General features: G+C 41.9%; 1 protein-coding gene across 2 annotated transcripts in view; it reads right to left on the bottom strand.

Annotated features, from left to right (window-relative positions):
* Positions 1–12,829: 12,829 nt before the first annotated feature.
* Positions 12,830–27,942, bottom strand: part of GNPTAB (N-acetylglucosamine-1-phosphate transferase subunits alpha and beta) — a 299,994-nt gene continuing 284,881 nt past the window's right edge. For both annotated transcript variants that reach the window (XM_053716982.1, XM_053716983.1), the window contains one exon: positions 12,830–15,125. In XM_053716982.1, coding sequence (XP_053572957.1) covers positions 15,048–15,125 — 78 coding nt within the window. In that variant the 3' untranslated portion in view covers positions 12,830–15,047. The remainder of the gene's footprint in view (positions 15,126–27,942) is intronic.

Raw genomic sequence — 27,942 nt, 5'->3', positions numbered from 1 at the left:
TGATAAATTACTTTCTCCAACGGTGTGTCCGGTCCACGGCGTCATCCTTACTTGTGGGATATTCTCTTCCCCAACAGGAAATGGCAAAGAGCCCAGCAAAGCTGGTCACATGATCCCTCCTAGGCTCCGCCTTCCCCAGTCATTCGACCGACGTAAAGGAGGAATATTTGCATAGGAGAAATCATATGATACCGTGGTGACTGTAGTTAAAGAAAATAAATCATCAGACCTGATTAAAAAACCAGGGCGGGCCGTGGACCGGACACACCGTTGGAGAAAGTAATTTATCAGGTAAACATAAATTCTGTTTTCTCCAACATAGGTGTGTCCGGTCCACGGCGTCATCCTTACTTGTGGGAACCAATACCAAAGCTTTAGGACACGGATGATGGGAGGGAGCAAATCAGGTCACCTAGATGGAAGGCACCACGGTTTGCAAAACCTTTCTCCCAAAAATAGCCTCAGAAGAAGCAAAAGTATCAAATTTGTAAAATTTGGTAAAAGTGTGCAGTGAAGACCAAGTCGCTGCCTTACATATCTGATCAACAGAAGCCTCGTTCTTAAAGGCCCATGTGGAAGCCACGGCCCTAGTGGAATGAGCTGTGATTCTTTCAGGAGGCTGCCGTCCGGCAGTCTCATAAGCCAATCTGATGATGCTTTTAAGCCAAAAAGATAGAGAGGTAGAAGTTGCTTTTTGACCTCTCCTTTTACCAGAATAAACAACAAACAAGGAAGATGTTTGTCTGAAATCCTTTGTAGCATCTAAATAGAATTTTAGAGCACGAACTACATCCAAATTGTGCAACAAACGTTCCTTCTTTGAAACTGGATTCGGACACAAAGAAGGCACGACTATCTCCTGGTTAATGTTTTTGTTAGAAACAACTTTCGGAAGAAAACCAGGTTTAGTACGCAAAACCACCTTATCTGCATGGAACACCAGATAAGGAGGAGAACACTGCAGAGCAGATAACTCTGAAACTCTTCTAGCAGAAGAAATTGCAACCAAAAACAAAACTTTCCAAGATAATAACTTGATATCAACGGAATGTAGGGGCTCAAACGGAACCCCCTGAAGAACTGAAAGAACTAAATTGAGACTCCAAGGAGGAGTCAAAGGTTTGTAAACAGGCTTGATTCTAACCAGAGCCTGAACAAAAGCCTGAACATCTGGCACAGCCGCCAGCTTTTTGTGAAGTAAAACAGATAAAGCAGAAATCTGTCCTTTCAAAGAACTTGCAGATAATCCTTTCTCCAAACCTTCTTGAAGAAAGGATAGAATCTTAGGAATTTTTATCTTGTTCCATGGTAATCCTTTAGATTCACACCAACAGATATATTTTTTCCATATTTTATGGTAGATTTTTCTAGTTACAGGCTTTCTGGCCTGAACAAGAGTATCAATGACAGAATCTGAGAACCCTCGCTTTGATAAAATCAAGCGTTCAATCTCCAAGCAGTCAGTTGGAGTGAAACCAGATTCGGATGTTCGAACGGACCTTGAACAAGAAGGTCCTGTCTCAAAGGTAGCTTCCATGGTGGAGCCGATGACATATTCACCAGGTCTGCATACCAAGTCCTGTGTGGCCACGCAGGAGCTATCAAGATCACCGATGCCCTCTCCTGATTGATCCTGGCTACCAGCCTGGGGATGAGAGGAAACGGTGGGAATACATAAGCTAGGTTGAAGGTCCAAGGTGCTACTAGTGCATCTACTAGAGTCGCCTTGGGATCCCTGGATCTGGACCCGTAGCAAGGAACCTTGAAGTTCTGACGAGAGGCCATCAGATCCATGTCTGGAATGCCCCACAATTGAGTTATTTGGGCAAAGATTTCCGGATGGAGTTCCCACTCCCCCGGATGAAATGTCTGACGACTCAGAAAATCCGCTTCCCAATTTTCCACGCCTGGGATGTGGATTGCAGACAAGTGGCAGGAGTGAGTCTCCGCCCATTGAATGATTTTGGTCACTTCTTCCATCGCCAGGGAACTCCTTGTTCCCCCCTGATGGTTGATATACGCAACAGTCGTCATGTTGTCTGATTGAAACCGTATGAATTTGGCCTTTGCTAGCTGAGGCCAAGCCTTGAGAGCATTGAATATCGCTCTCAGTTCCAGAATGTTTATCGGGAGAAGAGATTCTTCCCGAGACCAAAGACCCTGAGCTTTCAGGGGTTCCCAGACCGCGCCCCAGCCTACCAGACTGGCGTCGGTCGTGACAATGACCCACTATGGTCTGCGGAAGCTCAACCCCTGTGACAGGTTGTCCAGGGTCAGCCACCAACGGAGTGAATCTCTGGTCCTCTGATCTACTTGTATCGTCGGAGACAAGTCTGTATAATCCCCATTCCACTGACTGAGCATGCACAGTTGTAATGGTCTCAGATGAATTCGCGCAAAAGGAACTATGTCCATTGCCGCGACCATCAAACCTATTACTTCCATGCACTGTGCTATGGAAGGAAGAAGAACAGAATGAAGTACTTGACAAGAGCTTAGAAGTTTTGATTTTCTGGCCTCTGTCAGAAAAATCCTCATTTCTAAGGAGTCTATTATTGTTCCCAAGAAGGGAACTCTTGTTGACGGAGATAGAGAACTTTTTTCTACGTTCACTTTCCACCCGTGAGATCTGAGAAAGGCCAGGACAATGTCCGTATGAGCCTTTGCTTGTGGTAGGGACGACGCTTGAATCAGTATGTCGTCCAAGTAAGGTACTACTGCAATGCCCCTTGGTCGTAGCACCGCTAGAAGGGACCCTAGTACCTTTGTGAAAATTCTTGGAGCAGTGGCTAATCCGAATGGAAGTGCCACAAACTGGTAATGCTTGTCCAGAAAGGCGAACCTTAGGAACCGATGATGTTCCTTGTGGATAGGAATATGTAGATACGCATCCTTTAAATCCACCGTGGTCATGAATTGACCTTCCTGGATGGAAGGAAGAATTGTCCGAATGGTTTCCATTTTGAACGATGGAACCTTGAGAAACTTGTTTAGGATCTTGAGATCTAAGATTGGTCTGAATGTTCCCTCTTTTTTGGGAACTATGAACAGATTGGAGTAGAATCCCATCCCTTGTTCTCCTAATGGAACAGGATGAATCACTCCCATTTTTAACAGGTCTTCTACACAATGTAAGAATGCCTGTCTTTTTATGTGGTCTGAAGACAATTGAGACCTGTGGAACCTCCCCCTTGGGGGAAGCTCCTTGAATTCCAGAAGATAACCTTGGGAGACTATTTCTAGCGCCCAAGGACCCAGAACATCTCTTGCCCAAGCCTGAGCGAAGAGAGAAAGTCTGCCCCCCACCAGATCCGGTCCCGGATCGGGGGCCAACATCTCATGCTGTCTTGGTAGCAGTGGCAGGTTTCTTGGCCTGCTTACCATTGTTCCAGCCTTGCATTGGCCTCCAGGCTGGCTTGGTTTGAGAAGTATTACCCTCTTGCTTAGAGGATGTAGCCCTTGGGGCTGGTCCGTTTCTGCGAAAGGGACGAAAATTTGGTTTATTTTTAGCCTTGAAAGACCTATCCTGAGGAAGGGCGTGGCCCTTACCCCCAGTGATATCAGAAATAATCTCTTTCAAGTCAGGGCCAAACAGCGTTTTCCCCTTGAAAGGTATGTTAAGCAATTTGTTCTTGGAAGACGCATCCGCTGACCAAGATTTTAGCCAAAGCGCTCTGCGCGCCACAATAGCAAACCCTGAATTTTTCGCCGCTAATCTAGCCAATTGCAAAGTGGCGTCTAAAGTAAAAGAGTTAGCCAATTTGAGAGCATGAATTCTGTCCATAATCTCCTCATAAGAAGAATCTTTATTGAGCGACTTTTCTAGTTCATCGAACCAGAAACACGCTGCTGTAGTGACAGGAACAATGCATGAAATTGGTTGTAGAAGGTAACCTTGCTGAACAAACATCTTTTTAAGCAAACCCTCTAATTTTTTATCCATAGGATCTTTGAAAGCACAACTATCTTCTATAGGGATAGTAGTGCGTTTGTTTAGAGTAGAAACCGCCCCCTCGACCTTGGGGACTGTCTGCAATAAGTCCTTTCTGGGGTCGACCATAGGAAACAATTTCTTAAATATAGGGGGAGGGACAAAAGGTATGCCGGGCCTTTCCCATTCTTTGTTTACAATGTCCGCCACCCGCTTGGGTATAGGAAAAGCTTCGGGGGGCCCCGGGACCTCTAGGAACTTGTCCATCTTACATAATTTCTCTGGAATGACCAAATTCTCACAATCATCCAGAGTAGATAACACCTCCTTAAGCAGAGCGCGGAGATGTTCCAATTTAAATTTGAATGTAATCACATCAGGTTCAGCTTGTTGAGAAATTTTCCCTGAATCTGAAATTTCTCCCTCAGACAAAACCTCCCTGGCCCCCTCAGACTGGTGTAGGGGCATTTCAGAACCATTATCATCAGCGTCCTCATGCTCTTCAGTATTTTCTAAAACAGAGCAGTCGCGCTTTCGCTGATAAGTGGGCATTTTGGCTAAAATGTTTTTGATAGAATTATCCATTACAGCCGTTAATTGTTGCATAGTAAGGAGTATTGGCGCACTAGATGTACTAGGGGCCTCCTGTGTGGGCAAGACTGGCGTAGACGAAGGAGGGGATGATGCAGTACCATGCTTACTCCCCTCACTTGAGGAATCATCTTGGGCATCATTTTCTCTAAATTTTGTGTCACATACATCACATCTATTTAAATGAGAAGGAACCTTGGCTTCCTCACATACAGAACATAGTCTATCTGATAGTTCAGACATGTTAAACAGGCATAAACTTGATAACAAAGTACAAAAAACGTTTTAAAATAAAACCGTTACTGTCACTTTAAATTTTAAACTGAACACACTTTATTACTGAAAATATGAAAAAGTATGAAGGAATTGTTCAAAATTCACCAAAATTTCACCACAGCGTCTTAAAGCCTTAAAAGTATTGCACACCAAATTTGAAAGCTTTAACTCTTAAAATAACGGAACCGGAGCCGTTTTTATATTTAACCCCTATACAGTCCCTGGTATCTGCTTTGCTGAGACCCAACCAAGCCCAAAGGGGAATACGATACCAAATGACGCCTTCAGTAAGCTTTTTCTATGTATCTGAGCTCCTCACACATGCATCTGCATGTCTTGCTTCCCAAAAACAACTGCGCAATAGAGGCGCGAAAATGAGGCTCTGCCTATGATTAGAGAAGGCCCCCAGTGAAAAAGGTGCCCAATACAGTGCCTGCCGGTTATTTTACATAATTCCCAAGAATAAAATAACTCCTCAAAGCTATGAAGTATTAAAAATGCTTATAAAGCAATCGTTTTAGCCCAGAAAAATGTCTACCAGTCTTTAAAGCCCTTGTGAAGCCCTTTATTCTTATTTAATAAAAATGGCTTACCGGATCCCATAGGGAAAATGACAGCTTCCAGCATTACCAAGTCTTGTTAGAAATGTGTCATACCTCAAGCAGCAAAAGTCTGCTCACTGTTTCCCCCAACTGAAGTTAATTCCTCTCAACAGTCCTGTGTGGAAACAGCCATCGATTTTAGTAACGGTTGCTAAAATCATTTTCCTCTTACAAACAGAAATCTTCATCTCTTTTCTGTTTCAGAGTAAATAGTACATACCAGCACTATTTTAAAATAACAAACTCTTGATTGAAGAATAAAAACTACATTTAAACACCAAAAAACTCTAAGCCATCTCCGTGGAGATGTTGCCTGTACAACGGCAAAGAGAATGACTGGGGAAGGCGGAGCCTAGGAGGGATCATGTGACCAGCTTTGCTGGGCTCTTTGCCATTTCCTGTTGGGGAAGAGAATATCCCACAAGTAAGGATGACGCCGTGGACCGGACACACCTATGTTGGAGAAATATATGTCTCATAAAAGTACTGAAGTACCTGAACCCCATATTCAATACCCTCAACCTTTCACTGGCAAAAGACATGAATTCAGAGATTTCAAGACTGCTTGTAAACTTCTTTTTACCATGAGACCCCGCACATATTATTCAGACCGCATCAGGGTTTGCACCACTATTTCATTTTTACAAGGAGAGCCTAGGACCTGGGCTAACAGGTTTTATGAAAATAATGACCCAATTTTGGATTCACTACAGGATTTCTTTCAAGCTATGTCTAATTTATATGAAGACACAGATACACAAATCACTGCAGAATCTAAACTACGCGCACTCAAACAGGGTAAGCGCACGGTGGAGGAGTACACAACTGAATTTCAAATGTGGGCAACAGACTCACTATGGAACCAAGTTAGCCTTAAAAATCAGTTTAGGCTGGGCCTATCTGAAAACCTTAAAGATGAACTGTCTCGCCAGGAAATGCCTGATACTCTTCCAGCACTTATAAAATTAAGCACGTCCATAGATAGAAGACTCAGGGAACGGCGAGCAGAGAGATTTACTTCAGACACAATACCCAGGCGCCAGATTACTTACACTACAACATCTGAGAAACATCAAGGGGGTGTAACCCCTATGGAGATAGGCACTATCAAGGGGCCACTAAGTAATGAGGAAAAAATGAGAAGAAGATTAGAAAACTTATGTTTATACTGTGGACAAAAAGAACATAAGGTCTCAAGCTGTCCTTCATTACAAAGACAAAAGAAGGGTAAGAAAACAGGTTATCAAAACATATATCATATCTCAGATACAATGCAATTGACTTTACCTCTCTCTTTGCAGTGGGATCAGGAAAATATACACTCCAAGGCATTGATTGACTCAGGTGCATCTGGGAACTATATTGATTCTGTATATATTGTAAATAATAAAATTCCTCTGGTTTGCAAGCAGAACCCTGTGTTTGTTAAATCAATTGATGGTACTTTAATAAATAAGGGACCCATTACACACCAAACAATACCTTTGCTCACAATGATAAACAAGGGCCACACAGAATATATTACATTTGATGTGATCCCCATATCACTACATACTATTATTTTAGGATATAGTTGGCTGCAAAAACATAATCCTAAAATAGATTGGGAACATTCAAAACTTAAACTAGACTCAACATATTGCATAAACACCTGTTACCCTCATAGCATTCTTTCATCATCTGAGATAGGGATACCAGGGATATATCAGGATTTGGCAGAGGTCTTCAATTTGAAAGAAGCAGAAAATTTACCACCCCACAGAAGCTTCGATTGCCCTATAGATATCATTCCAGGGTCACCAATACCGCATGGGAAGATCTATCCTCTATCACAAGATGAGTTAGTATACTTAAGGTCCTATTTGGATGACAACCTGAGAAAGGGATTTATATCTCACTCCACATCCCCTGCTGCTGCAGGCATGTTTTTGGTAAAAAACAAAGATGGCACTCTAAGGCCTATAATTGATTACAGGGCTTTAAACTCCATAACCATAAAAAACAGGTATCCATTACCACTAATACCAGAGATAATAGAACGGTTAAAAGGAGCTCAAATATTTACTAAATTAGATTTAAAAGGGGCATACAACCTTATCAGAATGAAGAAAGGTGACGAATGGAAGACCGCTTTTCGGACTCGATATGGGTTATACCAATACAATGTAATGCCTTTTGGATTGAGCAATGCTCCAGCCACTTTCCAACACTTTATTAATGAAATCTTCCGAGATTTAATGGATATTTGTGTTATAGTGTATTTAGATGACATTCTGATTTATTCCAAAACAGAAGAGGAACACGAAAGACATGTACGTTGGGTCTTAATGCGATTGAAGGAACACAAGTTATATGCCAAACATGAAAAGTGTTTATTTCATGTTAACAAAATTAAATTTCTGGGATACATAATAACTCCTAATAGGATCCAAATGGATCCAGATAAAGTTTCATCTGTATTAGAATGGCCTACACCAAAATCAGTTCGTGCACTACAACGTTTTATTGGCTTTGCCAATTACTATCGAAAGTTTATAAAAAACTTTTCTGATATAGTAAAGCCCTTAACTCAGTTGACTAGTAAGAAACAAAGATATAAATGGACCGAACAGGCCCAATCAGCTTTTGACTACTTAAAAGGGCAATTTTCCAAAGCCCCCATTTTACACATGCCAGATCCTGAGCTGCAATATGTATTAGAGGTAGATGCATCAAGTTCAGGTATAGGAGCAGTTCTATCTCAACAAGTAGATAACAAATCAGAATTATTTCCTGTAGCTTATTATTCAAGAAGATTCACACCCGCAGAAAATAATTATAGTATAGGAGATAAAGAACTCCTTGCTATCAAAGTATCCCTCGAACAATGGAGACACTTACTGGAAGGTACACAAAAACCATTTAAAATCTTCACAGATCATAAGAATCTGCAATACTTGAAGAAAAGTAAAACTCTAACTTCCAGACAAGTAAGATGGTCTCTATTCTTAGATAGGTTCAATTTCTTGATCACTTACCGACCAGGAAGTCTGAATACCAAGGCTGATGCATTATCCAGAGTACAGGAAATGACACCTAAAGAGACCATGACTCCAATAGTACCAATCGAAAAATTTATTGGAGCCCTAACACCTCTAGAGGAGGAGATTAAAAGGGCACAAGAAAAAGAAACCAATACACCTAAATCCTGTCACAAAAACTTAAATACTGGTTTGATAAATCATAAAAATCAATTGTATATACCCAGTTCATTAAGGAAACAAATATTGAAACACACTCATGACGAACCTTTATCCGGTCATACCGGAATACAAAAAACCATTGAAAAAACAAGAAGAAACTTTTGGTGGCCCCACATGAATCAAACCATTCAAGATTATGTCAATTCCTGTGACATTTGTGCTAGAAATAAAATAGATCATAAAGGGCCCATCGGATTGTTGACCCCATTGCCAGTTCCGGATAAACCCTGGTCCATGATCTCGATGGACTTTATTGTAGAACTACCAAAATCAAGGAACTTTAACACTATATTAGTTGTAATAGATCATCTAACAAAGTTGGGACATTTTATACCTCTAAAAAGGTTACCTTCCGCTTTTATTACAGCTAATGTTTTTCTTAATCACATAGTAAAACTTCATGGACTACCCACTGATATTATAACAGATAGAGGTACACAATTCACCTCTTCCTTTTGGAGATCATTATGCAAATTATTAAAAATTACACCAAGATACTCAACAGCTTTCCATCCCCAAACCAATGAGATGACTGAGAAACTAAACCAAACATTAGAACAATATCTTCGTTGTTACATTTCCCATTTGCAAGATGATTGGATAGATTATTTATCAATGGCGGAATTCTCTTACAACAATTCAGTATCATCTTCAACAAAAATGACACCGTTCTATGTAACCTATGGCTATCATCCAACAACTTTGACTCTATCTAAAACTGATGTAAATTCTCCAGCTGCTAAAGACTATTCTATACAACTAGAAGCAAGACTAGCCCTAGTCAAAAAACATTTATCTGACGCAAAGAATTACCAGAAAGCTTATTATGATAAACGTCACAGACCCAGTCCAGTCTATAAAGTGGGTGACAAAGTATTACTATCTGTAAAGAATCTAAAACTCCATGTACCCTCTAAGAAATTGGCAAATCAATACATTGGACCTTTTGTAATCAATAAAATTTTGAACCCTATGACAGTATGTTTAACTCTTCCTGCAGCTTATAGGATTCATCCCACTATACATGTATCTCTGATTAAACCTTATACTTCTACCGTACCATCCAGTCTTCAGACTCCAACTGCGTTACAAATAGATGACCACGATGAATTTGAGGTGGAACATATTCTAGATTCTAGGATCAAGAATCATCACTTAGAGTACTTGTTAAAATGGAAAGGTTTTGGTCCTGAGGACAATTCTTGGCATCGTAGCACTGACATTTCTGCTCCCCGTTTAATTAGATCTTTTCATCGCAGATATCCTTTGAAGCCATCCCTCTTGTCAATTGGGGGACCCCTTAGTGGGGGGAGTGTGTGATATACCTTTAAGGTATATCCCGCCTACCTTTCCTCCACCCTATATCAGGCACACCTGAACCATCATTCCTTGCCTGAAAATTGTTTTCCCTTTGCAGCTTATTTGACCGCATCCCTATTGCTGTGATTCTACTTTGAAAATTCCTAACTTGCTTTGGTTTCTTTCTCTCTAAACAAGAGTAGTAAGCTAGAATCTTTTGTTGCACATTTTACTTTAAAAGTATTTACTCATTCTTCCGGAATTCTAATTTAACAAACAAACTGAATCAAGGAGCACCGGATCTACTTGCAGCGTCTGGAAGCCGCACTCTCACTGAAGCTGTATACCGGTCACAGAGGTAAAACCGCTCTCTTCAAACTTAAGGTAATATTTAATCCATTTACAAAGGATTGTTCTTAAGTTGTCACTCTCTGGAAACCAACCGCATTACCTTGCTGAATCTTCCGGTTATTACCATAGTCTGTCTGTGATGTATATATTTTATGAATGAGTGTGTGAGTGCGTGAAGCCATATCTGAACATTGCTACAACAAGAATCAATTACTGACGCTTTCACAAAGTGTATCAAAATACATATTTCTTTTATCATTTACTCAGAACTGTTTGCTTTATGTTCCTTACTTATATTGCAACAATTGTTTCTACCTAAATATTCCTTGCCTCTATTTGGCATCTACGAAGTTTTCTACCAGTAAAAGTCTCACCAGTGATCTAACAGGTAGTTCAAATCATACTGCCTGTTTTATTCATTAAAAGAGCAACAAACCCTTAATTCAATAACACTGCAAAAGTTCCTGCATAAAACAGGACATCACACTGTCCCATGCTTGTGTGTATGTGGGTAGTACCTGGTCGTCATTCACAAGCAACAGCTTGTATATGAGGGAAATAGTGTGTCTTGGGGGGTTCTGCTGAACGCACAGAAGTTCATAAGGGGTGAGTTCTCTGTTTAACTTGCTCTTGTGTCTGTGTGTGATTATGAAGTGTTTAATTTGGGAACGCGCAAACCAAGACGAAAACAAAATCTCGTCCCATTGTTGGAGGGTTTCCAATGAGGCTATGTCCCCCCTGCATAGTGCAAAATGTAAGGCCCCGTCTCTCAGCTTATATGGTTGTCTATGTGCTAGTCTTTGATGTGCCAACGGGATCCCAGGATGTTCCCTCAGGGGCAGAAGCGGGGAATATGGTGTGGAGATATTACCAGGGACTGAGATGGTTTTATCCCATTCTCTAAATGTCTCCTGCGTGATGCGGTAAGATTTCAAGGTCAAAGGTATATAACGTGGTTCGATCCAAGCCATGGTGGCCATATTTCCTTTAGAAAAGATCTGATTATCCATTTGCACCCACGCCTTCTGTGTGTTATTGTGGCTCCAGTCTACTATGTGTTGTAGTAATATCGCCCTACGATATAACTTGAGATTGGGGAGACCCATGCCTCCTCTATGCTTTGGCATGTATAGTGTTTGCCTATTTATCCTGCTCTTTTTTCCCTGCCAGATATAGTTGTCGATAATTTTTTGTAATTGGTTAAGGTAGGTAGGGGGCAGCGGAACAGGTAGGGCTTTAAAAATATACAGGATCCGTGGCAGGATGTTCATTTACTCTGACCCTCTTTACTATTAGTATCTAGGATATATATTGGATAGTTTATTGAGCCAGTCATACTGTATCTATCACTTATACTTGGTATAAGATGCTCTTTTTTTTGTTTTTTTTTTTGTTTTTTTTTCTGGGACTAGTGAGACTGCTAAATAGCATAAGTTTATCTATAAGTAGTGCCTGTATATTATTTTATGTCTGTTATGCTCCCATGGCAAAATATCTCCTTTCTCCTCTCTTCCGATAAAGCTAGAAACATGCACTCTTTAGACATGGAATGGTCACATTAGGATCCCATATACAGATAATTAAGTATGCTAATGTTATATAATTGTGGGTGTTTTGAGTTATAATTTTAGATTTGCACTTCCCTGACATTCTAAATATTCACTTTAGGACATTAAGGTTATCATCATATTATTTTCACTAATAAGTCCCATGTCCTCCTGCACTCTAGTATGTTTTTGTACTATATTATGATAATCCAATATTGGTCCATATTGTTTTGCTCCCTTGGTTTGATATATAGTTGATAGGGTTTGGTATATATAACATAATTATGCACACAGAGCCGAATATAAGGTTTAAGTTCTTGTATTTTAGGCTCCTTTTTTTTACCCCCACTATAGTGCTTGCTGGATAAGCTTAGGGACACAGACCCCATCTGAAACCCCTAATTATGATTTGATGTGCTTAGAATTAGAGGCAACTGATATTTCCCCTTTTCCCCCTATGTCCAGTTATAATGTTGTTATTAATAATTCTACAAACTAAAATAAGAAAATAGAGGTTTGCTATTTGGGATCCAAGAGTGGTCCTGTTCTGTTCAAGGTTGTCTTCTTTATGGTCACCACCGTAGTGTCAGAAGGTCCAAAAGTGGCCTTTTACTTCATTTGGAAGGCATACAGGTTACTTGGCAGATATTGTGGCTATTCGAACTGCTAGATATGTTATATCATACGCATTGTTTTTTTTCTTTATTTTTTTCTATGTATTACATATGGTTCTCTAACGGGGAGCATTTCCTCCATTAAGATTGTAATGTTATTTCTGTTTGTATGCCACAAAATTGTACCTCAATAAAAAGTATTTAAAAAAAAAAAAAAAAAAATGAAAAACAGAGAAAGAAAGAGATAGAGAAACAATTTAGAATTAGCAAAAAAATGCAAAACAAACGCTTGATATCACATTAAAAATGTATATTGAATACATATTGTGATAAAAACTGTTTGACGTAGATAATGTACCAACAGGATTCCACCGCATTTCTTTTTTATCCCATTGATATTTATTTTTTTTAACATTGGAAAAATGCCAGATATAATAAAACCTTTACCATAATCATACCCTTATTACATATATTAAACACCTTTGAAAATGTGGTCATCTATTAAAGGGACAGTCTACACCTTAGTCATCTTAAAGTCTTACTTTAGATTAAGCTGCAAATATCCAACTGCATCCTTTCTATATCATGCAGCAGTAACAGTAAAAAAAGTTATTTTAAAATGACTATCGTTTCTGGTCACTTTGAAATGGCTGCCTATCTCCGCCCACTGATGACATCACAATCTGGGCTGCATCTATGCACTCTGCTGAATAGCATTGACATTCTGTTGAATCTAATTAGTGAGTCTTTTGTAACTAGTGAAGCCTTTAATGCAGCCCAGATCGTGATTTCAAAGTGACCAGAAACAATAGTCATTTTAAAATAACTTTTTAACTATTACTGCTGCATGATATAGAAAAGGTGCAGGAGGATATTTGCAGCTTAATCTAAAGTAAGACTTTAAAGGGACACTGAACCCAAATTGTTTCTTTCGCAATTCAGATAGAGCATGCAATTTTAAGCAAATTTCTAATCGACTCCTATTTTTCTTTGTTCTCTTGCTATGTTTATTTGAAAAAGAAGGCATCTAAGCTTTTTTTTGGTTCAGACTCTGGACACCACTTTTTTATTGGTGAATTAATTTATCCACCAATCAGCAAGGACAACCCAGGTTGTTTACCAAAAATGGGCCGGCATCTAAACTTACATTCTTGCATTTCAAATAAAGATACCAAGAGAATGAAGAAAATTTGATAATAGGAGTAAATTAGAAAGTTGCTTAAAATTTCATGCTCAATCTGAATCACGAAAGAAAAAAAAAATTGGTTTCAGTGTCCCTTTAAGATGCCTATGGTGTAGACTGTCCCTTTAAGCATCCACCTGCTCTTTGTACATGACACACAAAACATACATGTTCAATAGCCACTATCTATAGTTTGTTCTAATTAAACAAAAAATGTTTTGGATATTATATGGAAGTAAGAAGTGTCTTTAAGGGACATGATACTCAAAAATGTCACTATTCTATCTAAAAGAGAATGTTTTAAAAATGTATTACAGAGCTTTGTTTTATGAAAAACGGATGTTCCTATTCTGAATAAGCCAATATTTGCTTCTGGGGGTTGTCCCTGGGAGCCAATGAGCAGTAGAGTCACAGGATTCAGTTATATGTAACCATGTACTTCCTGTTTCAGCTTCAATGAAAGCCTTTTTTTTTTTTACACAAAAAAAATATCGCTAACTGCTGTTCTTTCACCTACATGGTAGAAAAAAATTATGTTACAAGTCCCTTTAACAAATGCAGATGGAAGGAAACCCCCAAACCAATTTACACTGACGAACCAGCATCATTTAAATCAGCTGCCACTTAAACTATATCTAAATCTTAGACAAAACACTTGATTGTCTTAAACAAGCATAAGATCATCATTATTAGGACAGTATTAAACTTCAAGGTGAAACGTTGTCCGTAGCTTTAAGATAAATTAAAGCACTGATGTAATTATTATTAAATAATAAAACAAGTCCTACCCCTCTGATAATCCGTCACTTTGGTTAGCAGGCACTTTTAATTGAGTTAACATGATAAAAATTCCAGTCTTTAGTCACAAAACTAGACAATACATTAAGGTTTCAAAAAAACAAAACAAAATGAAAGTGCAAAAATTATTCTTGTCTGTAAAAAAAAAAAAAAAAAAAAAAATCCAAACTGATGCAAAATGATGAAACTAGATGTTCAGAATTAAATGTTGCAAGGTCTGAACAAGGAGCATTCTGTTTCAAGCCAGGCAGAGCTGGCAGTTTTAATGGTAGCAAAATAAAAGCTTTGTTATTTCTGAGAGCTCAGAATGCTGTGGACTAGCACAGTACATTACTATTAGCTGTCCATGTACGTAGCTTTTAGTTGTTCCACATTCCATTCCATTGGCAAAGATATGTTACACTGAAATGTAGCTGTGCTTCTTGCAATTATTATCTTCATAAGATAATACTGTGAAGTGAATCCAGTGGAGAAGTGTCAAATATTTCAGATCACATATTCACAGTTTTCCATATGCTCCAAAGTGTGTCCTTTTCTTGTAACACTTGTGAAGGTTCTTGAGTTTTTGTTCCCCCTCACTACTGAGGTAGTGCAATTTTCAGTCACTCTTCATTTACACCTTACTTCTTTCTGGACTCACTTCAATTTGCAAACGTCTCCTTGGAAAAATCGTCCTTTTAAGTGCAATTAACTGAAAGACAAATAACAGTGTGTTTCAATTGTATTGTAGCGTTCTTGACATTCACGGTAGTATATAAATAGTAAGATGGACATGAAAGTAAAAACGAAAATTTATGCTTACCTGATAAAATTATTTCTTTCTTGGCACAGATTATCATAATTACTGTTGGGAATATCACTCCTGACCAGTAGGAGGAGGCAAAGAACATCACAGCAAAGCTGATAAATATCACTTCCCTACCCACGAACCCCAGTCATTCGACCAAAGGGAAAGGAAGTAACAAAGATGTAGAGGTGCCTGATGTTTATAAAAAAAAAAAAAAAACTGTCTAAAAAATACAGGGCGGGCCGTGGACTCACTGTGTCAAGAAATAAATAAATTTATCAGGTAAGCATAAATTTTAATTTTCTTTCTAATGACACGGTGAGTCCACGGATCATCATAATTACTGTTGGGAACCAATACCCAAGCCTGAGGACACAGATGATAAGGGAGGGACAAGACAATTAACCTAAACAGAAGGCACCACTGCTTGAAGAACCTTTCTCCCAAAAGAAGCCTCAGCCAAAGCAAAAGTATCAAATTTGTAAAATTTAGAAAAAGTGTGTAAAGATGACAAAGTTTCAGCCTTGCAAATCTGTTCCACAGAAGCTCCATTTATGAAGGCCCAAGAAGAAGAAACAGCCCTCGTGGAATGAGCCGTGATTTTCTCAGGAGGCTGCTGTCCAGCAGTCTCATATGCCAAGTGAATAACACTCATCAGCCAAAATGAAAGAGAAGTAGCCGTAGCTTTCTGACCCTTGCGCTTCCCAGAAAAAGCAACAAATAAAGAAGAAGCCTGGCGAAAATCCTTAGTCGCCTTTAAATAATATTTCAACGCACGAACCACATCCAGTTTGTGCAACAAACATTCCTTATGAGAAGAAGGATTAGGACACAAGGAAGGAACAACAATTTCTTGATTAATATTCCTATCTGAAACCACCTTGGGAAGGAAACCAAAGGCAGTACGCAGTACCACCTTATCAGAATGAAAAATAAGGAAAGGAGATTCACACTGCAGCGCTGAAAGCTCAGAAACTCTTTAGGCCGAAGAAATAGCGACCAAAAACAAAACCTTCCAGGATAACATCTTAATATCCAAAGAATGCATAGGCTCAAACAAAGCTTGTTGAAGAACTCGAAGAACCAAATTAAGACTCCAAGGAGGAGCAACAAACTTAAACATAGGCCGGATTCTAACCAGGGCCTAACAAAACGATTGAACATCTGGCACATCCGCCAGATGCTAACAAAATAGATAAAGCAGAAATTTGACCCTTCAAAGTACTAGCAGATAAACCCTTCTCCAGACCCTCCTGGAGAAAAGACAAAATCCTAGGAATTCTAACTCTACTCCAAGAGAACCCTCTAGATTCACACCAATACAGATATTATGCTTTATCTTATAGTAAATCTTTCTTGTCACAGGCTTACGAACCTGAATCATGGTCTCAATGACCGACTCAGAGATTGAACGCTTGATTTTATCTAAGCGTGGGTTTTCAAAGCATTCAGCTTTAGAGAAACGAGATTTGGATGAAGGAAGGGCCCCTGAAGTAGAAGGTCCTCCCTTAACGGAAGTCTCCAAGGTGGACGAGATGACATCTCCACCAGATCCGCATATCAGATTCTGTGGGGCCACGTCGGAGCAATAAGAGTCACTGACGCCCTCTCCTGTGTGAATCAAACAATGACCAGTGGAAGGAGAGCAAACGGAGGAAAAACATACGCTAGACAAAAATTCCAAGGAACTGCCAGAGCATCTATCAGCACAGCCCGAGGATCCCTTGACCTTGACCCGTACCTCAGAAGCTTGGCATTCTGACAAGATGCCATGAGATCCAGCTCCGGCTGCCCCCACTTGAGAACCAAGCTAGAAAACACCTCCGGGTGAAGCTCCCACTCCCCCGGATGAAACGTCTGTCTGCTCAGAAAATCCACTTCCTAATTGTCCACCCCTGGAATATGGATCACAGACAGACAGCAGTTGTGAACCTCCAGCCACTGAATAATCTTGGCTACTTCTGTCATGGCCAAGGAACTCCGAGTTCCTCCCTGATGATTGATGTAAGCCACTGATGTTATGTTGTCCGACTGGAACCTGATATACTGGGCTGAAGCTAACTGAGGCCAGGCCAGAAGAGCATTAAAGATTGCCCTCAGTTTTAGGATATTTATGGGAAGAACTGACTCCTCCTGAGTCCATAGACCCTGAGCCTTCAACGAGCCCCAGACAGTTCCCCATCCCATCAGCCTGGCATCCTAGGTCACGATCACCCAGGAAGGTCTGCGAAAGCAAGTTCCCTGGGAAAGATGATCCTGAGACAACCACCACAGAAGAGAGTCCCTTAATGCCTGATCCCAATCTATTCGGGGAGATAGATCCACATAATCCCTGTTCCATTGACACAGTATGCATAACTGCAGAGATCTGAGATGGAACCATGCAAACGGAATGATGTCCATAGTCGACACCATCAGACCAATGACCTCCATACAATGAGTCACTAACGGCCGAAGAGAGGACTGAAGGGCAAGACAAGAATTGAAGATCTTTGTTTTTCTGGCCTCTGTCAGAAAAATCCTCATTGATAGAGAATCTATGATTGTTCCCAAAAACACCACCCTTGTAGCTGGAATCAAGGAACTTTTTCCTAAAGTCACCTTCCATCCGTGAGAACGCAGAAAAAGACAACAACATCTCTGTGTGGGAGTTTGCTTGTTGAAAAGATGGCGCATGAACCAGAATGTCGTCCAGATACAGTGCCACAGCAACACCCCTCAATCGGAGAACCGCCAGCAATGCTCCCAGGATCTTTAAGAAAATTCTGGGAGTTGCTGCAAGACTGAACGGAAGAGCCACAAACTCAAAGTGCCTGTCTAGGAAAGCAAATCTCAGAAACTTTTGATGGTCCCTGTGGATGGGAATATGCAGATACGCATCCTTCAGATCTACCATTGTCATGAACTGGCCCTCTTGAACCAACAGAAAAATGGAATGAAAAGTGTCCATCTTGAAAGACAGAACTCTGAGAAACTTGTTTATACTTTTGAGATCTAAAATTGGCCTGAAGGTTCCCTCCTTTTAGGGAATCACAAACAGATTGGAATAGAATCCCAGACCCTGCTCCTGTATTGGAACAGGAACTATCACTCCCATGTCGGAAAGATCCTGAACACAACGTAAGAACGCCCCTCTCTTTAACAGGTCCACAGATAACCTGGAGAGAAGGAACCTGCCCCTGGGAGGAAATGCCTTGAATTCTAACTTGTAACCCTGGGACACGATGTCCACCACCAAAGGATCTGGGACATCCCGAACCCAAGCCTGAGCGAAAAAAGATAGTTTACCCCCCACAAGATCCAATCCCGGATCGGGGCATACCCTTCATGCTGACTTTGAATCAGTAACGGGCTTCTTAGATTGCTTCCCCTTAGACCAAGACTGATTGGACTTCCAGGAGGACTTAGCTTGTTCCCGCTTGGAAGAGGAAGGGGAAGGCTTACCTGAAGAGTTTAGAAAGGAACGGAAATTACTCTGACGGCCCTTCTGCTTATTCCTCTTATCCTGAGAGAGAGAGAATGCGCCTTTCCTCCCGTAATATCAGAAATAATCTCAGCTAAACCCGGCACAAACAAGGCCTTAATCTTGAAAGGAATCAACAAAAGCTTAGACTTAGAGGACACATCCGCAGACCAGGATTTCAACCATAAGGCTCTGCGCGTCAGAACAGCAAAGCCAGAAATTTTTGCTCCCAACTTGATGACCTGTGAAGAAGCATCCGTAATAAAGGAATTGGCCAATTTAAGAGCCTTAATCCTATCCTGGATTTCCTCAAGAGGAGTATCTGTCTGAATAGAATCAGACAATGCATCAAACCAATATGCTGCCACACTGGTGACAGTAGCAATACACACCGCAGGCTGCCATTGCAACACCTGGGGACATACATCCTTTTAAGTAATGCCTCCAACTTCTTATCCATAGGATCCTTAAAGGAACAGCTATCCTCAATAGGAATAGTGGTCCTCTTAGCCAAAGTGGAAATGGCGCCTTCCACCCTGGGAACCGTCTGCCAAGACTCTTTGATAGAATCAGCAATTGGAAACATCTTCTTAAAAATTGGAGAAGGCGAAAAAGGGATCCCAGGTTTCTCCCACTCCCACTCTGAAGCACGGTATGGAACAGGAAATACCTCCACTGCAGAAGGAACGTCAAAATACTTATTCAGCTTACTAGCCTTGTTGGGAGTCACTACAACAGTCAAGTCAAAGTCGTCCAAAGTAGCCAAAACCTCCTTAAGCAACAAACGGAGGTGCTTTAGCTTAAACCTGAAAAATACAACTTCAGCATCAGAAGAAGGAATTACACTGTCAGTCGGAGATTTCACCCTCAGACACTATAGAAGTATCTTCTTCCTCAGACTTATGGTAAGAAACATTCGACATAGCCACATGAATCCTTAAACTTCCCCTTACGCTTCCCTTGCAGCAAAAGGAAAGCAGACAAAGCCTCAGAAACAGCCTAAGATATGTGGGTAGCCATGTCTTGCAAAGTAACCCCAACCGGAGTATGAAAGGAAACACAGGGCACTGCATGTGAAGATGACAAGGTTTGGGACACCTGAGGAGAAAGCTGTGGCATAGCCTGAACAGGAGACCCCTGAACAGCATCCGCCTTAGACAATGATGGCTCAGATTCAAAAAGTCTATCCCTGTAATGCAATGTTCTCTCAATACATGAGGAACAAAAAGGGATTGGTGGTTCACATTATCATCTAAACAAAATGTACAAGTAATATCCTGCAGGGCCTCTTGGTCCATCCTTACTCAAAAAGTAACAAAAAAGAAAAGAAAAGCCTTAAAACATAAATTATGCGTACCTGATAATTTCCTTTTCTTTTAATGGAAAGAGTCCACAGCTGCATTCATTAATTTTGGGAAACAAGAATCTGGCCACCAGGAGGAGGCAAAGACAACCCAGCCAAAGGCTTAAATACTCCTCCCACTCCCCTCATCCCCCAGTCATTCTGCAAGAAACAGTAGAAGAAATATCAGGGTGAAAGGTGCCAGAAGAATAACCACAAAAAGGACAATACAGAGGCCTAAAACATGAAGGCCAAACCGCTCCATAGCGGCAAGGGGCATTAAGCCCTCCCACCCTCCACCACATGGGGGAGGAAACTCCAAGGTCTGAGAGTGACGCAGCAGAAAAACTCCCCTGCCCGGTCAACTATGACTGAAAGCTAAAAAGGACTGAAACACTCCTTCCCACCTAATAGACCCATAGGTCCTCTTGAATGCTTATTTGAACATGAAAAACAATGATAACCTGAGCACTCAGCGCTTCTACCGAACCAGCAAAGCAGAACAGCGTCACATGTTGGAACAGCCACAAAACCGAACAAACCCGACATGACCAGCCTGCACCTAGGGTCCCAACCAGCCAGCTGCGTAAATTCTCACTCGTAGGGAAAAAACAGAAAACAGACATTTTCAACAAAGGACTAACATGTCCAACAACTTCCGAAGAAGTAATAAAGAGTATCAATCCCAGAAGGTTCCAGAAGGAAACAAAAATAAAATAAAAGAGACTTCCCATCGGATATAAATAAAATATAAGGCAACGCAAAGGTTAATGTCCAAAAAGGCACAGGCCTACCCGTAGGACCAGCCAAAGGGAGCCCTATCACACAAAACTGGAAAAGATCTCAAACAAATGACAATCAGGAGATTACTTCATCCCCACATGTCTAATGAGGTGCACCATTCGAATTATCAGACCGAAACTCCCCGTAGCTGGTAATGATAGGGTCATTCAATAACTGAAAAACATGTCTAAGCAACATGCAAAGGCGCGCAATCCTGTAACGGAAGGCACAACACTCAGGGACAGATACCCCCGCGGGGAACTGTAGAGGCCCTCCCCAAGGTGGAAGGCCCGGGACAATAGGGCACGAGCACATTCTCGAATAAACGTCCGGACTCTGCAGACGAACAATCGCCAACATTATGTGGAAGCGAAAACGTGCTGCAACCTCCGAGGGAAACACACCACCCCGCATGGAGGAACCATAAACTGGGTTACCCGCATATGCAGAAGTATGATTTGGTAGGTGCAGAAATGGAACAACGGAACGTAGCCACGTTCGAACACAAGGTGAACCGTACAGTCTAAACAAGCGCGCCCAACCAAAAGGCTGCGTCACTTCCCAAGGCCTCAATGTTCCAACCAAGAGCCCAGAAAACATTGCACATAAACAGGTTGAATCACATAAACATGATTATAAAACGCCTGTTCAATAACCCCCCTCAGGAGATATTAACCCTCGATTCCAAGATACTAAAAGAGACTCACTGAGATCCTTATCTATAGTTAGACCCGCAAGTTGGTAGCCTCTCGGGAAACATTCACATTACAATACATTGCAAATAAATTAAAATTAAATGATCTTACCGGAATCTACGACGTGAAACAGGAACACGCCCCTTCAAGTGTGACAGATAGTAGCATCGCCTCCGCCATGGACTTGAGAGAAGAAAGCAGGCAGCGAAGCGAAGTTCAACAATGTCGATGCTTGAGGAGCTGTTAATATGAGTCGGGATAGTTTTGCAGAAAGAAACTCCCTGCATCTCTTTCATCTAACTTTCATCCAAGCCCTCACTGAGAGACTGACTGGACTACTTAAAACCCCTGCCCCATGCCGAAGGGTACTACCCTCTATAAGAGACAAAAACAAAAATAAAAAATTCTGACACTTCTCTGTCATCCTCCTGGGACGAAAGGCAAAGAATGACTGGGTGATGAGGGGAGTGAGAGGAGTATTTAGCCTTTGGCTGGGTTGTCTTTGCCTCCTCCTGGTGGCCAGGTTCTTATTTCTCAAAAGTAATGAATGCAGATGTGGACTCTTTCCATTTAAGAAGCAAAAAACTTTGACACTTTAAAAATGAATTGCAAAAAAAAAATATGTTACTGTCCCCGTTTGAAATTTAAAGTGAATCTTTATATTTTATGCAGAGCAACTATTAAAAAAACAAAAAAACAAACTTAGGCAACCTCTATACCTCAGCAAGCCCTGCTGAGGTGCCTACCTGTCCTGCTGGCAAACCGGAGCAACCACAAGAACGATCCATACTCAACCCCTCCAGACAGCAAAAACAGAATTTATGTTTACCTGATAAATTACTTTCTCCAACGGTGTGTCCGGTCCACGGCGTCATCCTTACTTGTGGGATATTCTCTTCCCCAACAGGAAATGGCAAAGAGCCCAGCAAAGCTGGTCACATGATCCCTCCTAGGCTCCGCCTACCCCAGTCATTCGACCGACGTTAAGGAGGAATATTTGCATAGGAGAAACCATATGGTACCGTGGTGACTGTAGTTAAAGAAAATAAATTATCAGACCTGATTAAAAAAACCAGGGCGGGCCGTGGACCGGACACACCGTTGGAGAAAGTAATTTATCAGGTAAACATAAATTCTGTTTTCTCCAACATAGGTGTGTCCGGTCCACGGCGTCATCCTTACTTGTGGGAACCAATACCAAAGCTTTAGGACACGGATGAAGGGAGGGAGCAAATCAGGTCACCTAAATGGAAGGCACCACGGCTTGCAAAACCTTTCTCCCAAAAATAGCCTCAGAAGAAGCAAAAGTATCAAACTTGTAAAATTTGGTAAAAGTGTGCAGTGAAGACCAAGTCGCTGCCCTACATATCTGATCAACAGAAGCCTCGTTCTTGAAGGCCCATGTGGAAGCCACAGCCCTAGTGGAATGAGCCGTGATTCTTTCGGGAGGCTGCCGTCCGGCAGTCTCGTAAGCCAATCTGATGATGCTTTTAATCCAAAAAGAGAGAGAGGTAGAAGTTGCTTTTTTACCTCTCCTTTTACCGGAATAAACAACAAACAAGGAAGATGTTTGTCTAAAATCCTTTGTAGCATCTAAATAGAATTTTAGAGCGCGAACAACATCCAAATTGTGCAACAAACGTTCCTTCTTTGAAACTGGTTTCGGACACAGAGAAGGTACGATAATCTCCTGGTTAATGTTTTTGTTAGAAACAACTTTTGGAAGAAAACCAGGTTTAGTACGTAAAACCACCTTATCTGCATGGAACACCAGATAAGGAGGAGAACACTGCAGAGCAGATAATTCTGAAACTCTTCTAGCAGAAGAAATTGCAACTAAAAACAAAACTTTCCAAGATAATAACTTAATATCAACGGAATGTAAGGGTTCAAACGGAACCCCCTGAAGAACTGAAAGAACTAAGTTGAGACTCCAAGGAGGAGTCAAAGGTTTGTAAACAGGCTTAATTCTAACCAGAGCCTGAACAAAGGCTTGAACATCTGGCACAGCTGCCAGCTTTTTGTGAAGTAACACAGACAAGGCAGAAATCTGTCCCTTCAGGGAACTAGCAGATAATCCTTTTTCCAATCCTTCTTGAAGGAAGGATAGAATCTTAGGAATCTTAACCTTGTCCCAAGGGAATCCTTTAGATTCACACCAACAGATATATTTTTTCCAAATTTCGTGGTAAATCTTTCTAGTTACAGGCTTTCTGGCCTGAACAAGAGTATCGATAACAGAATCTGAGAACCCTCGCTTCGATAAGATCAAGCGTTCAATCTCCAAGCAGTCAGCTGGAGTGAAACCAGATTCGGATGTTCGAACGGACCCTGAACAAGAAGGTCTCGTCTCAAAGGTAGCTTCCAAGGTGGAGCCGATGACATATTCACCAGATCTGCATACCAAGTCCTGCGTGGCCACGCAGGAGCTATCAAGATCACCGACGCCCTCTCCTGATTGATCCTGGCTACCAGCCTGGGGATGAGAGGAAACGGCGGGAACACATAAGCTAGTTTGAAGGTCCAAGGTGCTACTAGTGCATCCACTAGAGCCGCCTTGGGATCCCTGGATCTGGACCCGTAGCAAGGAACTTTGAAGTTCTGACGAGAGGCCATCAGATCCATGTCTGGAATGCCCCACAGCTGAGTGACTTGGGCAAAGATTTCCGGATGGAGTTCCCACTCCCCCGGATGCAATGTCTGACGACTCAGAAAATCCGCTTCCCAATTTTCCACTCCTGGGATGTGGATAGCAGACAGGTGGCAGGAGTGAGACTCCGCCCATAGAATGATTTTGGTCACTTCTTCCATCGCTAGGGAACTCCTTGTTCCCCCCTGATGGTTGATGTACGCAACAGTTGTCATGTTGTCTGATTGAAACCGTATGAACTTGGCCCTCGCTAGCTGAGGCCAAGCCTTGAGAGCATTGAATATCGCTCTCAGTTCCAGAATATTTATCGGTAGAAGAGATTCTTCCCGAGACCAAAGACCCTGAGCTTTCAGGGATCCCCAGACCGCGCCCCAGCCCATCAGACTGGCGTCGGTCGTGACGATGACCCACTCCGGTCTGCGGAATGTCATCCCTTGTGACAGGTTGTCCAGGGACAGCCACCAACGGAGTGAGTCTCTGGTCCTCTGATTTACTTGTATCTTCGGAGACAAGTCTGTATAGTCCCCATTCCACTGACTGAGCATGCACAGTTGTAATGGTCTTAGATGAATGCGCGCAAAAGGAACTATGTCCATTGCCGCTACCATCAAACCGATCACTTCCATGCACTGCGCTATGGAAGGAAGAGGAACGGAATGAAGTATCCGACAAGAGTCTAGAAGTTTTGTTTTTCTGGCCTCTGTCAGAAAAATCCTCATTTCTAAGGAGTCTATTATTGTTCCCAAGAAGGGAACCCTTGTTGACGGAGATAGAGAACTCTTTTCCACGTTCACTTTCCATCCGTGAGATCTGAGAAAGGCCAGGACAATGTCCGTGTGAGCCTTTGCTTGAGGAAGGGACGACGCTTGAATCAGAATGTCGTCCAAGTAAGGTACTACAGCAATGCCCCTTGGTCTTAGCACAGCTAGAAGGGACCCTAGTACCTTTGTGAAAATCCTTGGAGCAGTGGCTAATCCGAAAGGAAGCGCCACGAACTGGTAATGCTTGTCCAGGAATGCGAACCTTAGGAACCGATGATGTTCCTTGTGGATAGGAATATGTAGATACGCATCCTTTAAATCCACTGTGGTCATGAATTGACCTTCCTGGATGGAAGGAAGAATAGTTCGAATGGTTTCCATCTTGAACGATGGAACCTTGAGAAACTTGTTTAAGATCTTGAGATCTAAGATTGGTCTGAACGTTCCCTCTTTTTTGGGAACTATGAACAGATTGGAGTAGAACCCCATCCCTTGTTCTCTTAATGGAACAGGATGAATCACTCCCATTTTTAACAGGTCTTCTACACAATGTAAGAATGCCTGTCTTTTTATGTGGTCTGAAGACAACTGAGACCTGTGGAACCTCCCCCTTGGGGGAAGCCCCTTGAATTCCAGAAGATAACCTTGGGAGACTATTTCTAGCGCCCAAGGATCCAGAACATCTCTTGCCCAAGCCTGAGCGAAGAGAGAGAGTCTGCCCCCCACCAGATCCGGTCCCGGATCGGGGGCCAACATTTCATGCTGTCTTGGTAGCAGTGGCAGGTTTCTTGGCCTGCTTTCCCTTGTTCCAGCCGTGCATTGGTCTCCAAGCTGGCTTGGCTTGAGAAGTATTACCCTTTTGCTTAGAGGACGTAGCACTTTGGGCTGGTCCATTTCTACGAAAGGGATGAAAATTAGGTTTATTTTTTGCCTTGAAAGGCCGATCCTGAGGAAGGGCGTGGCCCTTACCCCCAGTGATATCAGAGATAATCTCTTTCAAGTCAGGGCCAAACAGCGTTTTCCCCTTGAAAGGAATGTTAAGTAGCTTGTTCTTGGAAGACGCATCAGCTGACCAAGATTTCAACCAAAGCGCTCTGCGCGCCACAATAGCAAACCCAGAATTCTTAGCCGCTAACCTAGCCAATTGCAAAGTGGCGTCTAGGGTGAAAGAATTAGCCAATTTGAGAGCATTGATTCTGTCCATAATCTCCTCATAAGGAGGAGAATCACTATCGACCGCCTTTATCAGCTCATCGAACCAGAAACATGCGGCTGTAGCTACAGGGACAATGCATGAAATTGGTTGTAGAAGGTAACCCTGCTGAACAAACATCTTTTTAAGTAAACCTTCTAATTTTTTATCCATAGGATCTTTGAAAGCACAACTATCCTCTATGGGTATAGTGGTGCGTTTGTTTAAAGTGGAAACCGCTCCCTCGACCTTGGGGACTGTCTGCCATAAGTCCTTTCTGGGGTCGACCATAGGAAACAATTTTTTAAATATGGGGGGAGGGACGAAAGGAATACCGGGCCTTTCCCATTCTTTATTAACAATGTCCGCCACCCGCTTGGGTATAGGAAAAGCTTCTGGGAGCCCCGGGACCTCTAGGAACTTGTCCATTTTACATAGTTTCTCTGGGATGACCAACTTGTCACAATCATCCAGAGTGGATAATACCTCCTTAAGCAGAATGCGGAGATGTTCCAACTTAAATTTAAACGTAATCACATCAGGTTCAGCTTGTTGAGAAATGTTCCCTGAATCAGTAATTTCTCCCTCAGACAAAACCTCCCTGGCCCCATCAGACTGGGTTAGGGGCCCTTCAGAACCATTATTATCAGCGTCGTCATGCTCTTCAGTATCTAAAACAGAGCAGTCGCGCTTACGCTGATAAGTGTTCATTTTGGCTAAAATGTTTTTGACAGAATTATCCATTACAGCCGTTAATTGTTGCATAGTAAGGAGTATTGGCGCGCTAGATGTACTAGGGGCCTCCTGAGTGGGCAAGACTCGTGTAGACGAAGGAGGGAATGATGCAGTACCATGCTTACTCCCCTCACTTGAGGAATCATCTTGGGCATCATTGTCATTGTCACATAAATCACATTTATTTAAATGAATGGGAATTCTGGCTTCCCCACATTCAGAACACAGTCTATCTGGTAGTTCAGACATGTTAAACAGGCATAAACTTGATAACAAAGTACAAAAAACGTTTTAAAATAAAACCGTTACTGTCACTTTAAATTTTAAACTGAACACACTTTATTACTGCAATTGCGAAAAAACATGAAGGAATTGTTCAAAATTCACCAAATTTTCACCACAGTGTCTTAAAGCCTTAAAAGTATTGCACACCAAATTTGGAAGCTTTAACCCTTAAAATAACGGAACCGGAGCCGTTTTTAACTTTAACCCCTTTACAGTCCCTGGTATCTGCTTTGCTGAGACCCAACCAAGCCCAAAGGGGAATACGATACCAAATGACGCCTTCAGAAAGTCTTTTCTAAGTATCAGAGCTCCTCTCACATGCGACTGCATGTCATGCCTCTCAAAAACAAGTGCGCAACACCGGCGCGAAACCTATGATTTGGGAAAGCCCCTAAAGAATAAGGTGTCTAAAACAGTTAAACACTAAAAAACTCTAAGCCATCTCCGTGGAGATGTTGCCTGTACAACGGCAAAGAGAATGACTGGGGTAGGCGGAGCCTAGGAGGGATCATGTGACCAGCTTTGCTGGGCTCTTTGCCATTTCCTGTTGGGGAAGAGAATATCCCACAAGTAAGGATGACGCCGTGGACCGGACACACCTATGTTGGAGAAACCGCCGCTCACACAGACCACAGAGCCGCACCAAAACCCTTCCGGCACTCCGGAAATAACAGAGAGGAAAGCGTGCTAATCTTTGCCGCCTCCGACAAGCCCCGTCCATCGTGGGCGTACCTTACTAAACCTCCCTGCCGGCATTACTCCTACTATGGAGAAAACAGCCGCAGAGAGTAGAAGCACTCAACATACATCCTTTT

The sequence above is a fragment of the Bombina bombina genome, chromosome 6 (genome assembly GCF_027579735.1).
Source record: "Bombina bombina isolate aBomBom1 chromosome 6, aBomBom1.pri, whole genome shotgun sequence".
Taxonomy (NCBI): domain Eukaryota; kingdom Metazoa; phylum Chordata; class Amphibia; order Anura; family Bombinatoridae; genus Bombina; species Bombina bombina.
This window is presented reverse-complemented; position numbering and strand designations above follow the sequence as displayed.